Source organism: Phalacrocorax carbo, chromosome 16 (assembly GCF_963921805.1).
Source record: "Phalacrocorax carbo chromosome 16, bPhaCar2.1, whole genome shotgun sequence".
NCBI classification, from domain to species: domain Eukaryota; kingdom Metazoa; phylum Chordata; class Aves; order Suliformes; family Phalacrocoracidae; genus Phalacrocorax; species Phalacrocorax carbo.
The window spans coordinates 9032021-9046025 of record NC_087528.1 but is presented as its reverse complement, the minus strand read 5'-3'; the positions used below and the strand labels follow the sequence as shown (position 1 = coordinate 9046025).

Sequence of the window (14005 nt, the reverse complement as noted above, 5' to 3'; positions counted from 1 at the left end):
GTGGTGCGGCCTGAGTCCCCCTCCCCGCGGGCTGAGGTGGTGCGGTCCGCAGCGCTCACGTGACCGGGTGTTGACGCGTCGCCTAGCAACGGGAAGATGGTGCAGGCGGCGGCGGGTGAGTGCGGGGCTGCGCTGCGGCCTGCTGCCGCCCCCCGGCCCCGCGTGCCCCGGCCCCCGGCGTGCCCCGGCCCCGCGGCGGAGGGGCGGCCTGCAGACGGCGGACCCGGGGAGCCGGGCGCTGACCCGGTACTCCCTCTCCTGCGGGACAGCCGGCTGGGCATGAGCCAGCAGTGCCCGGGTGGCCAAGGAGGCCACCAGCCCCCGGGCTTGTGTCAGCACTGGTGTGGCCAGTAGGAGCCGGGCAGGGATGGGGCCCCTGTGCTCGCCCCTGGGGAGGCCCCACCTCGAATGCTGGGCTCAGGTTTAGGCTCCTCAGGACAAGAAGGACATGGAGGTGCTGGAGTGTGTCCAGAGAAGGGCAGCAGGGCTGGGGCAGGGTCTGGAGCACAAGTGTGCTGGGGGGCGGCTGAGGGAGCTGGGGGGGTTTAGCCTGGAGAAGAGGGGGCTGAGGGGAGCCCTTCTCGCTCTCTGCAGCTGCCTGAGAGGGGCTGGAGTGAGAGGGGGGCTGGTCTCTTCTACTAAGTCACCAGTGACAGGACGAGAGGAAACAGCCTCAAGCTGTGTCAGGGGAGGTTTTGATTGGGTATTAGGAGAAATGTCTTTACTGCAAGAGTGGTCAGGCCCTGGCACAGGCTGCCCAGAGAGGTGGGGGAGTCACCGTCCCTGGGGGTGTTCAAAAAACATGTAGACGTGGCACTTCAGGGCATGGTTTAGGAGGCCTGGGGGTGTTGGGCTGATGGTTGGACTTGATGATCCTAGAGGTCTTTTCCAACCTTAATGATTCTGTGATTCTGTGCTCTGTTTGCAGGCAGAGGCCAGCCCCAGCACCATGGAGGAGGCCCCCGGTGCTGCAGCAGAGGGATCTGGGGTGGAATTTGGCTCCGCTGCGCGGGATGTAATCAGAGTTCCATCGCATCTTGCAATGGAGGTGATTTCCTTTGAAACGTTTACAGGGCAGCATGTCCCCTTGTGTTCCTTACAGAGCAACATCTTAATGGAAGCAGCTTCATGGGAAGAAGTAAATCAAGCAAGCAATTATTGCAGTCTTGCCCTGCATATAAAAAAAACCCCACTAGAAAGTAAATTTAGTTACTGTCCCATGTGTCAGCAGCATCTTGAAGTAGGTGTTTCTTACTCAGTTCTTAAATAGCACATTTCTGCAGTAAGCACTTTAAAAAGAAAGTTATCCACATTTCGTAGATGCACATACTCAGGCTTTTTTTCTGGGGTTTGCTGGTGATGAGTTTTTTTCCTTCCATTGGTACTGCACAATATTTGAATTTGGCAAATGATGATATGGAATAAAACAGTGTCTCTTTAAAAAGAAAGAAGATAATAATTTGGCTACGTGTATTGCAGGCTGGAAGACTTTCTTTAGTAAATCCCTAAAGGCATTTTTAAAATGGATGTAAGCTAGAAACACATGTTAAATTAAGTGTGGTGTGTAGAATTTTTGTCATGATCTTTACTATCTTAATGCTAGCTGGGTGACTGTTTTTGTGAATGAGATTAAACTTGTAAATTAAACTTCTGTACCCTGTGAAAAACAAAAAGCAGTTGTTACAATGCTGTAGCATTAACATTAAACAAAGTATACAACCTGTTATAACGCTACTATTCTGCTTTTTGCCTGGCTTGTGGCTAGGCCATAGAGGCAGAGAACAGGAACAACAATGAAGAGGAAGAGTTTGTTCCTCTGGAGGACCAAGAAGAGACGTTTCCTCCAGCAGAAAAAGAAGTCTGTGGAGCGACAGAGCTGTTTGTGGGTTCTGCAGAAGTGAGACACTATAATAATATATATAATCATAATCACAGAATGCATGACCAGTATTTTTAACTTCACATTCTCCTGCTGCAGTTTTATTGCTGAAAACACAAAACCAATCCGAACTGCAATGGAGAGAAGCTAATTGATCAGGCACAAAATATAAAAAAACTTTGACAAAACTGGAGGGGTTCTGTTGTTGTGCTAAATATGTGAAAAGATTGTGTTTTTAATCTGGAGTGACACAGCTTTGCCAGTGTATCTGTGTGCTGATTTTAGAACAAAGGGCTCTTGTTGATTCTTCGTTTGCATTGTTCATGTCTCATGATGACAAAAATAGGCAGATTTTTAGGAGCAAAGAGAGTTAGATTGAAAGGCTGTTTCAGGTGATGGATTTTGCGTTTCAGGAAAAATCTCCTGAGACTTTCTCAGACAGAATGGAAATAGCCAGTTGTCCTCCTGAACTGGGTGACATGGAGCAGCCAATAACAGACAGAGGAAACCCTTCCCGTACATCTTCAGGAGCTCCTGTGCTGGCATCTGCATTGTCAGTGGAGTTAAACAGCTGCACAGAGTCAGGTATTATTCAGTTCCTTATTAACAGTACAATACTTTATACCATCTATCAGGCAGAGTTTCTAGTTTTCTCCCTTTCTGATCGTTGTTAGTCCAGCTGGAGGCATAATACTATGAAATCTAAGTCTTTATATTTTTCTCTTTTTTTCGGTGGTGGGGTCCAGGTAACGTTGGAGAACCCATTTCTCTCTATTCAGAGTCTGCCCTTGAGCAGTTTGGTCAGCTTACTAGTGAGCATGGTGACCAGAGATGGGAAAAGGAATGCCAGCAGCCTGGAGCTGAGGAACGTGAAATAAGTGGAAGAAGGGAAGAAACCACAGAAGAAACAAAACTGGTTGTCTTGGATCCAGAACATGTGAGAAGTCCTCAAATCTCATCATTCTTCTTTGCAGACTTAATAGTTTTGTTTGTATAAAACATGTGAGGTAAATTGTAAGCAGTGGCTTAGCTGTACGCTAAAACTACATGTTTAAGAATAGCTTTTGCAAAAGTACTAGCTCCTGAATGTGTCTGTTCACTCAGTGTTAACCCCAAAGTTGCAGGTTCAGATGTAAGCAATGTAGTGGGCAAATCTGATACTCTTCGGTACTCCTGAAAGAGAAGTACTTGCAGCAAGAATGAGTGGCGTGTTCTCAGATGTAGCCCTTCCTATATGTTTCTGATTTTCAAATATTCTCAGTAGTCACTTTCTGATGTCAACAAATACCCAGTATATAACTCTTCTCACTTGTTACAGTGGTTGTAGCTAAAATAAGAATGCAAATGTCTATGGCAGAAAATATGATGTTTTATCTAATAGTGGGAGTAGCAGTAAGGTTTCTTCGTAATTTATTTACACAAGTATGCTAAAGTTTATCAACACTGTACTTCTTTACAGCCTCTGATGAGAAGATTCCAGGGTGCCCTGAAGAATCACCTTACTAAGCAGATGGAAAAAGTGAACCTAGAGCTTCAGGAACTGGTATACAGCATTCTTACTTTGCCTTCCCACAGCAGCCCTTCCCTGTCCAAGCTGAAGCGAGATAGCTGGTTTCCTCTTGTGTTTGCAGAGGACAGCAATGAAAAAGGGCAAAGTACAGAGAGAAGAGCTTGGGGTGATTCTTTACGGAGCGCAGCAGCAGCTGGCCCGTCTGCAGATGGAACTGGAGAAGAGCCATGACCGCTGTTCTCAGACGGCCACAGCGCGTCAGCAGCTGGAAGAGGAACTGGAGGCCCTCAGGCTGACCTACAAGAAAATGTGTCAGAACACAGAAGATGAACGCAAGAAAGGTGACTGAGGCAGTCCTTGCAATATTTCCTAATTCTAGTACTATGTGGAGAAATTAATTTGAGTATAAGTCAAGCATTGCATTGGAAAGCACAGTAAAATCAATCAGGAATAATGCACTCATTTAAAAGTTTCACAGATATTCCTGGTTGCCATGTAATTTCTATTGTTTCTAAGACTATGTTCTAACAAGGTCTTTAGGACTCAAATGAAAACCGTTCCTGGCAGGTAGGCTGTTCTGTGCTTAGCAGGAGGAAAACTCCCATCACTGTGTCATGTTTGCCTGTGTCTCTGTAAGGGTGTGGTGAGATTGCAAAGATCGTAGGTCATGAGGGGCATCCAGGAGTACGACAGCAGCATCCATGTGGCAGCCCATTCCAGCCAAAGAAATGGACTTGACTCATTCTTTTTGTGTTGTAGGCATTTGGATAGGAAACAGTAAAACAATTGCAATGGCAGGCATAGCTAAGCATTAAAAGGAATTGCCTAGAATGTTTTTGCAGGTTACTGAAAAAATTAGAGAAGTATTCAATGGACTGAGACAGAGGCAGTTCTGGTTTGGGGCAGAGGAGTGGATTCACAGCCTCCTGAGGCCCCTTCTTTGATTTCCTGGGATTCTACGTGCTGGGAGTCAAGGAATTGCTTACAAAGATTTTTAGCTTTGCTTGTGGAGCTATACTCCAAAGCTGATGTAAATTCTTACTTCAGGGAGAGCTGATTTAGCTGTTACGTGTGTGGGTTTTGCTTTGGGTTCTTCCATATTTCTTTTCCTTTTATCTCTGTTTAAGTGTATCCTACAAACATACTTCTCTGTAAATATTTTTCCTCCTGCCTCCCCAGTTTCTGCAATGCAGGCCCAGGTTGAAGACCTGGCCTTGCATCTCTTCTACATGCAAAATATGGACCAGGATATGCGTCATAATATTTTACTAATGAAACAGTCGACAAAGAAGGCTGAGGCAGAGAAAGTCCAGGCTGAGGTGGAAAAGAAAAAACAGGTATCAAGTAAAACTGTCTTCTTTAAAATAAATAAATACAGATGACAGTTAGTGGTGAGTCTTGGAGGACACGCTGCCTTGTCAGAAGGAAGGTTATTGTGACTGAATTATGGAAGATGTGTGGGTATATTTTTCCCAAATAATTGAAAAAAATCCACAGGCTTTTCTAAAAATGAGAAGAATCTCCACCACCAAGATAGGGGCAGGTACGGCCCAAAGGTTTTTGACAAGCTTTATGACAGTAATTCACTCTTCACTCAAGCAAAGGGGGTGCGGGGGCAGAAAGATATTGGGTGAAGAAGTATCTCATGCCCAAGTATCAAAATTATTCGGAGGCACAATGAGTTTCACAATGAAAAGCGAACTTTGAAAATGAACTGAGCCGGTTGGTGTGCTGGAGCTCCCTCTGCTGCCTTCTGCTTGCAGCAAGACACTGATTATTATTAATGCAGAAGTGCATGCATACATTTGAAATCAAATGGATTTAGATGATTTTTAACAAAGGATTTTAAAACATAAAGTATTAAGATTCCCAGCTGCTGGAGAGGTGGCACAATATAATCCATGCTGACAGGAATTAATGCTGCTGCTGATCTGAAGGATCAATTCACCACTACAAATGGAGTAATAAAAAATCAGCAAAGAAGGTCTCATTCTCTTGAAAGTTATCATATTTATGAGTCATTTGTATACGAATGGAAGAGTTTCAGTAGGAATCAAATCTAATCCAGTTGCCAATTTAATCCCTTTTCTAGCCTATGTTATTCTTGTAGAATACAGTTGGGTTAAAACTGAGATTATATTGCTCATCCTGAACTGTTTGGCTCTGACTCTTCAGGACCTTCTGGTAGACCGCTTGACAAGAAAAGCCTATGAACTACAAGAACAGATTGCTCTGTTTGAAGCTCAGTTTGTGGCCCAGGCAGAGGACACAAAAGTAACTCGGCAAGCAGTAAATGAGGTAGGAGAGTGCTTTTTTCACTTCTGGTTAGTATTTCCCTCTGGAAAGGACGGAGCGCTTTGGCTCATGCCCATGTGGTATGTACAATCTAGGCCAGAGTTGTATGGTTGGTTCCTCTTTGCAGGAATGGAGACTTCCCCGCCTCCCCTGAAGAACTGCCTGTAAACTACTTCCTCCCCCACCTTCTCAGCATGTTTTTTTTTCTTGCAGACCTATGCTTTGTGATCTGGTGTGACAACAAACCAGACACTTATTAATTAAAGCTGTTCCTGCCCAGCATATGATGAACAGAAGAAAAATACTGCATTGTAACATGAATTTGGTTTTCCAGCACAGTATAGATTCATCCTGTCTACCAACTCTCTCTTCCCTAGGCTTGTATGGAGGTACAGGCTATTAACATGGAGAAAAAGCAATTGATGGACCACTGGAAGAGCAGCTTGGCTGGACTGAAGCAAAGAGATGAGGCCTGTACTGCCGCACAAGAGTTGCTGAGGTGTGGTATCTGAAAAGAGTCCCAGGAGAGACCTCAAATAATTTGGACAGGAGGGATTCAAAAGGGTCACTATGTTTTCTGTCAGGTTTATTACTGTATGTGCAGGATATATCAGACAGAACAAGTATGCTGCTCTAAAGCACATAATAAGGTTAAAGGATAAGAAGTACAGTTCTTTGTTACTATTTTCTTTATCCAAAACACAACCATTCAAAATGTGTGTTTTAAAGCTTTTTATAGTTTTTTTCTAGTCCTATTTTATTCCTTTAAAAACATTCCTTCACCTTTGCAACATCTCTCAATCCCAAGAACTAAACAGCAAGAAGGATTTATCTATCAAATTCAGTTAGGATTCTGTGATGCCTCTAGAAATCTTCAGGAAACCTTCCTATTGTTGCCAAAGGAAGTGTTTATTTCATCTGGAGTCTTAAAATTTGACTGATTTTCTGAGAACATACAATACGCTTTTATACGGCGGCATCCTGGCAAGAAGGGGGGGTGGGGACAGGACTGAAAGCAGGAATTAATTTTCCTACATATATTTCCTTTTAAATCTTAATGTCTCCATCCATCTTCTGATGACTCTGCACTGTCACAGCAGCCTAGCCTTTATAAAGATCTTCCTTCTTGGTCAGTTGTTGCTGCAATAATGTGTGAAAAGAGGAATTTGTAGATGACTATTCAGCACACGAATCAAACCCTGTGATGATTTTTACATCCTCTTCGCCTCTCCAGCAAGTACAGACATGACCTGAAGTCCCTAGAAATGGATATCCATGGCTGTAGAAAGTCAATCAGGAAGGAGGAAGAGAAGAATGAGCTGCTTGTCACCATCCTGAGCCGTTCACAGAGCGATGCCAACACGACAAAGAAACTCATTGCCCAGTGCGTTTCAAGGCAGGAGGCCTTGAAGGTTGAATCTGGTACCTATACTCGCATTCTCCATGAGACAGAGCAGGCCCTCAACAGGACCAAGACGGTGAGAAGAATAACTTGGAAGAAGAATCCTTTTGAATTGGACACAAGTATTTAATCCCCTTCCCCAAACAGTTGTAGTGATCCTGTCTCTGTGTTCCCTACTTTTTAGGATCAAGCTGCTCGTCTGAATGAGGTGCTGTCCATCAGTAAGGATATAGAGAAAGGGACCGATGCCAAAGAGCAGATGGAGAGAGAAATCATGTCAAAGCTTCAGGACCAGATGATGTCTAGCAAAGCCACAAAGCACTTCTCACAGCTGGCTGCAAAACTTCATAGGAGAAAAACAGATCTGGTATGGTACCTCTTCCATTTGGGAGGGCAGGGGAAGGAAACAGCCTAGAGCACTGTTTTTCCAGTGTGTTTTGTCAGTGTCTTCATTTTGGTTCTCAGGTCTGCAGCTGGAGATCTGCTGGGTTTGCAACCTTAGTTTAGTTCTTCCAGTGATGTTATAGCAGGATTCTTGTGTATGTGAGAGTTTGGTCAAAAACGCCCTGACACCTAACATACTATTCTTTCTTTATTTAAAAAGTGGGGCAGAATGATGAATCCTGGGAATGTTTACTATAAAGTGGTTTAAGTTATGTATTGCAGGAGGACAGTGGATATGTGGCACTTCTATACTCCACATTAAACTAATTTATGCTATATTGCATTGCAAATATAGTATATATCAAATCGAACAGGTATACTCTCAGTTCCCAAATAAGGATTACAGTCCAAGGAACAGTCAAACCAGACCCACAGATCTCCATGGCATGAGAAGTTGCTCTCTCTGGGAGTGTGTAACTTGTAGAGATACTAAAACTAGAAGATTCAGCATAGTACTTATTGTACTGAGTTGTGTGGGCTGGTACTAACACAGCGCGCTCACACCTCTATATTTCCATGGGTTACTTCAGCTTGCCCCTGGGTTTTTAAAATCGGGTGCATATCGTAAGCAACTGGAAGACTTCCAGGGTTGGCTTTCATTGTGAGAAAGGCCCCTCCACCCCGCTTTCCAACAGATACACAAACAAGTGGATACTCTGCATTTACTCCTATTAGCACCTATGTTGCACAGTAAAATATAGTCCAGAGACTATGGACTTGGAAAAGACCGAACTGTAACCTCTCGCAGTGTGGTCCAGGCTGTGCAGAAGACAGAGAGCAGACAGGCTCTGGGAAGTTACCTGGCTGCATTCATGCTGCACTCAAACAAAAGGCATACCCATGCTTTCTGGATAGCGCAGTTGTGAGGCGAGGGATGCGTTTCTCAGGCACAGTGGAGGAGGTGGAATATCATAATGTCCTACTACTGTTAGCCAGATAACTAGAGGCATCTGGGCAGGGAAGATAATTGCAGAAGTGATGAGTGTGGTCTCTTAAAGGGTTTTGGGATGTTTAGGCTCTTTATAGCTTTTCAGCAGCCTTGTGGCAGAGGTAAATATTGCTATCTCTTGTCAATAGATGGAGAAACAAAGGTACACAGAGGGTAAGTAGCTTGCTTACAGCTTGTAGCACAGATCTGGGAGTAGAATCTAAATCCTGCGATTCCTGTGCTTGGATAAGTAGGCATTACAAATCAATGAGTTGCTGTTGGTGACAGTAATTTGTTTTCTGTTTGTTGATATTCCTAGGAGCTGCACTTTTCCAAGGTTGAGAATGATACGGCCCAGATTATTCTGAATACAACTCATACCAATTGCAGGCTTACAATTCTCAAAAAAACACTTGGTGAGCTGGACAAGGAAATAAAAAATATCTGTGATCTGATCAGCTGCAGGGAAAGTGAGATTGCAAAGTGCAGTATCCTGGCTGAGAACAAGCAAGGGGTCATCAGCCAGTACAAGAAGAGGCTGGAGATGATTCTTTCTCAGCAGGGGGTATGTACATTTACTTTTCAATCCCAAACTTTATTTTATTCTTTGTGGTGACCACAAATGCCCTTGATAAATGTAGCTGCATAAGTGCTGGATAGTAAAAACTTTCAGGCATCGGCATTGTGATTTAAAAGCTGCGCTAGTTAATGTACATGTTTACATTTGTCAAACAGTTCTTAATGCATGCAAAGAGGAGCTGGCATTGGGGAGTTGTGAAATGTGGGTGTGCCTAGCACAGGTTTCTGCAGGGAGTTGTCTACACCAGCTGTTGAATGACATCAATACTCTGGGAGTAAATAGGGTGTCATTATAAAATCTGCAAAGACTGATAAGGGGAGACTGGAACAGGCAGAGTGACCTAAGCTGTTTGATGGTTGTCCCCCTTCAGATGATACCCGGATCTGTCCCAGGCGCTGTGAGCTGTAAGACCTTTATGGATACCAGTGCAAAAATGATTACTGTGGCATACACTTCACAAACTTTTGAATGTCCAGAAGTACCTGTTTTAAAACCCTAGGAGGCCCTCTCGCCACAGTCTAGCACCTTTTTGGTTTCTGTTTCGTTTGTTCCTGTGAGGTCAGGAGTTATTAGTTCCATCCAATTCATGGGAAACGGAGGCAAGGAGTAACCAACTGACAAAATAACAGTGTAGTTGGCAGTATTTAGTAGGCATCCCAGCAGTTGGACCGGCCTTCTGCAATGATGCTATAAACAAGTACTCCAGCAGCTTCTGTCTGATTAATCTCAAACCTTGCCCTCATACAGGGGCAAGAATTGGGACCCTTGGAAATTGAGATCAACAAGCTGACCAAGCAGGTAGAAGAATATAATTCTGAGGTGATGACACTACAGAAGTACTGGCTCAATCTGCAGAAAGAGCTGGTGAAGTTAACACATGAACGAGAGGAACAAATAGCCTCCTTGGATATGTTAAAGAAACAGATCACAATAATGCAGCAGAAGAAAGTACGCACTGAAAGTAAGTCATTCCCTAATTCTTCATAAAATGCCCGTCCATGAAGGGACAAAAAAGGGAGTGAACGCTTACAGACGGGTAATGCCAGACCTTCACCAAAGACTGCCCTCAGTGCTCCTATATATGTGTGAGCAATAATGCAAGTGACCCCAGTACTATTCTCAGGAGCTAAAAGCCAGGCACCCTCTGCTGTTTTGCATGTCATTATTTCCTACAACGATTGATCCTGCTGTCTTAACTGACACAGTTGAACCCTAAGTGACCATGTCACTTGTTATGCTGCTTAAATAAAGTTTGCAAGTAGTTGGTAGTTGAGTGCCCCCACCAATGATGGCACTTCCATCACTTCCGTTGGCCAAAACCAACTCTTTTCCACAGTAGTCTCCTGCAAAACCTTATTTGATTTTTGGGCCTGACAGAGAAGGTTTTGGCTGGGTATGTGGGACACAGGTGGCTCTGCATGCAGCATTGTTTGGTCTAATAGCAGTTTGTTGCACCTTGCCTGCATTCAACCCAGTGCTCCTGGGAGTTTTAAGACTTTCTTCTGTTCACCTGTAGATGAAATTCAGCAGGTCACAAAAGAACAGAAAGACATTGAACGTCACATGAGGAACATGTCAAATGACTTGATAAAGTTGAATGTGTTGATCAACAAGAACAACAACAGCTTTGAGGAACTGCAATATGGCAACATTATCACAGAAAATGAGTTTGTACGCTCTCTCAAGGTACGGAGTCTTGACATCTCATTTCCAGGTCTCAACCTCCCATGCAGATCAGAGGCAAATATTGATCCTGTAAATCTTTCTCAGTCTGATAATGTTATATTGGTTTATGCATTTTGCCTCTAGGCAGCAGAAAAAGAATCAGTTGAGATGCAGGAGAAGCACAGTCAATTGACTGAGGAGAAGGAAAGACTCCTAAACAGCCTGGTGGAAGCAGAGTAGGTACTGGAGAGATTCTTGCTTTGTGCCACAGTCTTTGAACTTTTGTGTGTGTGTCCATGTTACCTTTTTTCTCCAGTCATCAAACTGACCCAACAACAGCAAATGTGCTTCTGTCCTGGGAGAAGATGAAAGGAGTTTAATGAATTTTTGAAATGCAGAAACTGACAGGTTTCTGGACTCTGGAACCAGCAAGAGCTGAGAGGATGTTGGCTCTAACAATTCCAGCATGCTTGTGCTGGATGTTGTATGGGAAGGCTCCACATGCTATCTCCTCCGCCAGTAGCTCGGAGAGTGTGTACTGCACTGGGAAATTAATTGGGGTCCATCGTCCCCCTGTCAGTCTGGGCTTGCTTGTTTTTATAGTCGTCATGCCATTTTCTAAATTGTGGAGCTTCCTGTCTGATTTCACGCTGTTGCTGCCCCTTTATATGTCCCATTTGCAAATTCTTAGTTTCTGCCGAACCATTCAGCTCTGTGTTCAGAATTGATTTGGGGAGTGTGCTGCCACGGATGCACAGAGAGGGCGTCCTCTCTGTTGTTTACAAAGTCACTGCTTTCCCTTTCTGTCATTGAAGGCAGCAAATCATGCTATGGGAGAAAAAGATCCAGCTGACAAGAGAGATGCGTGCAGCGGTGGATTCTGAGACAGGACAAGGTGAAATCCAAGCCATGAGAACCGAGATTCACAGGATGCAAGTAAGCCACTGGGAAAGAGGACTGGGAGGGGAAGCTGCACACAACATATTCAGCTTTGGAGTTGCTGGAACATAAGGCAGGAGATGAGAAACAGGCTGGAGAAACAGCATCTTCAAGGCCATAGCATATTGGAAATCTTACCACCCTACAGCTAGATTGAATTAAATCCATCCAGCGTGCATGCACCTTGTGTTCCTTGCACATGCTATGTAATAGGCTGCAGCAGAACCTAGATATACATGAGAAATCTATTTCAAATGTAATATGGCTGCCACCTTATTCTCTAATTTATAAGCAAAGAAATGTTGATTACTAAATACTGCATCATCTTAATCACTGGTTAGGGAAGCCTCCTCTCTTCTGGCAAAGCGACTCTTCCCTTTCATTCTCGGGATACTTCTGCCCTTCTGCTTTTGCTATTGCTAATGAGTTCCAGTGAAACATGTTGAAGATTACTTTAGACAAGTTGATAATCCGGCCCTCTGCTTTCCAGATCCACGCAGGGCAAACTAGGTTTGGATTTCAAGCAAATTTGGCTTGCCAAGGCTCACGTGTCATGTGTATCTGGTTTATGTTGATGGGGTGTGCCACACAGAAGGCTTCAGTTAGGTGCTATTTGTAACTATTCATTATTTTCAGCCCATTTTATATCTTGACAAACGGCAGGTCTGCTATGGGCGGCTGATGAAGCAGCAGGAGAAGATGATTCGTGATATGGAGGCATCTGTTTCTCGTAGAGAGGCGATAGCAGTTCGTGGAGAGGGTCAAAACAGAACGGATAAGAAACATATCAGCAGGAGCGACTTTCACCGGAAGAAACAGGAGCTGAGAAAGATGATCAGCGAAACCCAGAAGGTGAGCAAGTAAAGCAGGGCTGCAAGAGTTCACGTAGCCCGCATTCCCTTGCAGCGAGCACCAGTGCGCACTTCGCGCAGACACAGGGCGTGTCGGTGTGCAGTCCCTGCGCCTGCCCAGGTACAGCACTGCACGGGGGCAGGCTTTGGAAGCTCATTAAAAAAAGAACAAAGAGTTCTGGGAAGGTGGCTGGGAATGCAGGTGAACTAAAGAACCAGAATCCGCCATTTTCTTCTCTTCCGTTTCCCAGAACACTCAAGACTGCAACAAAAAAATCCTGGAGCTGGAGCGCACGCAAGTGTCCCTTAGTGCCACCCTCTTGGAAAAGCAGCAAGAATTGCGCAGACTGCAGGCCGAGTCCGATGGGCTCCATTCAGACGCAGAATGGCTTCGGAACAAGAAACGATGGGTGAGTGCATCCACTTGCTTGCAGCAGGCGAGCCAAGTAGGACCTGCTGCTTTCTTCTGTTGCCAGCTCCCTGTCTCTGGGTCTCACCACCATCCTGAACCAGGCATGCTTGGCATGTAATTTTAGCAACACTTTAAGTTAGCTGAGCACATTTTGAGGGCTCCTAGGGGTCTTGAGTTGGCGCAGCAGTCGCACCCTTAGTGAGGCAGCATTCACCTGGAAACATCAGCCTGAAGGACATGGTTAGTGTCTTGGAAGTATCTAGCGACAACTGTCCTTGGTGAGCGCTAGCTGGCTACTATGTTACAAATTTGAGAGCCAGCTCAAGGTCTTGAGTGACCCCCTATGAAGTTTTTAAGTTGCTGAAACTCCATCCTGGGAAGAGTTGCCTTTGTATGCACGGGTTTTTCTCTGATTTATGTTATTCTGTCATGTGACTGTGCCTCTACAGCACTCGGAATGGGGCTGCTGTTTGGCTGTTATAATGGGGACTTCATAGCAGTATCCTTCTTAAGCCCTTCCATTTCAAAATATGATGGTTTCACTGTTGTTTTCTTAGTTCTTTTCTGTGTGCAGCCTGCTGTCAAAGCAATGTCTGTTGTTGCTTTTCTCAGAACCTTTTGGAGATTGTGGCCTTCCAGACACGCCAGAAGCACCTGCAGGCACTGAAGGAAGGGAAGTACGCTCCCCTCTGCCGCACTGAGCAAGCCTGGAGAAACGAGCAGCAGAAACTGCAGGACCGGCTTCGTGCCTTTAATGCCATTGTGCAGCAGATCCAGCAGGAACACCCTCTGCACCGACAGGCTCTCCAGTGGCTCGCTCAGTGCTTGGAATCCAGGCTCGGCTCACCGGGAGACTGACAGAGACGCGGACAAAATACATACAACCATCTGTTCTCATTCTGCTGGAGGCCGCAGACTTTGTAAACGAATTAATATAAAAATAAACCTGTGTACGGTGTAATATTTATGAAAGAAGTAGGATTGCAACTATTTTTTGTTTCTTTTTACATGTCACTTTTGCTGCCGCAGGCGGGATCATCGCTCCCCTCCTACCCGGGCTCGGGGCGGGCAGCTGCAGCCTTGACCTCCAGGCCGGAGGG

At 44.9% G+C, this 14005-nt stretch overlaps 1 protein-coding gene across 3 annotated transcripts; it reads left to right on the top strand.

Moving 5' to 3' along the window:
* The first annotated feature begins 9 nt into the window (after positions 1-9).
* Positions 10-13869, top strand: CCDC40 (coiled-coil domain 40 molecular ruler complex subunit). Of its 3 annotated transcripts, none has more exons than XM_064466977.1 (20): positions 10-115; positions 929-1048; positions 1766-1897; positions 2293-2464; positions 2659-2816; positions 3339-3422; positions 3511-3730; positions 4569-4726; positions 5565-5687; positions 6062-6183; positions 6919-7162; positions 7271-7453; positions 8778-9023; positions 9786-9999; positions 10555-10724; positions 10848-10939; positions 11519-11639; positions 12306-12494; positions 12745-12903; positions 13518-13869. In XM_064466977.1, the coding sequence occupies exons 2-20, from the start codon at positions 950-952 to the stop codon at positions 13761-13763; spliced, it is 3132 nt and encodes a 1043-aa protein (XP_064323047.1). In that variant the 5' UTR covers positions 10-115; positions 929-949; the 3' UTR covers positions 13764-13869. The 3 variants fall into 3 exon arrangements, 2 of the variants coding, with proteins under 2 accessions (XP_064323047.1, XP_064323046.1); XM_064466976.1 differs by having other exon boundaries at positions 2626-2816; XR_010375425.1 differs by lacking the exon at positions 13518-13869 and having other exon boundaries at positions 2626-2816; positions 12306-12614; positions 12745-12873.
* Positions 13870-14005: the final 136 nt, after the last annotated feature.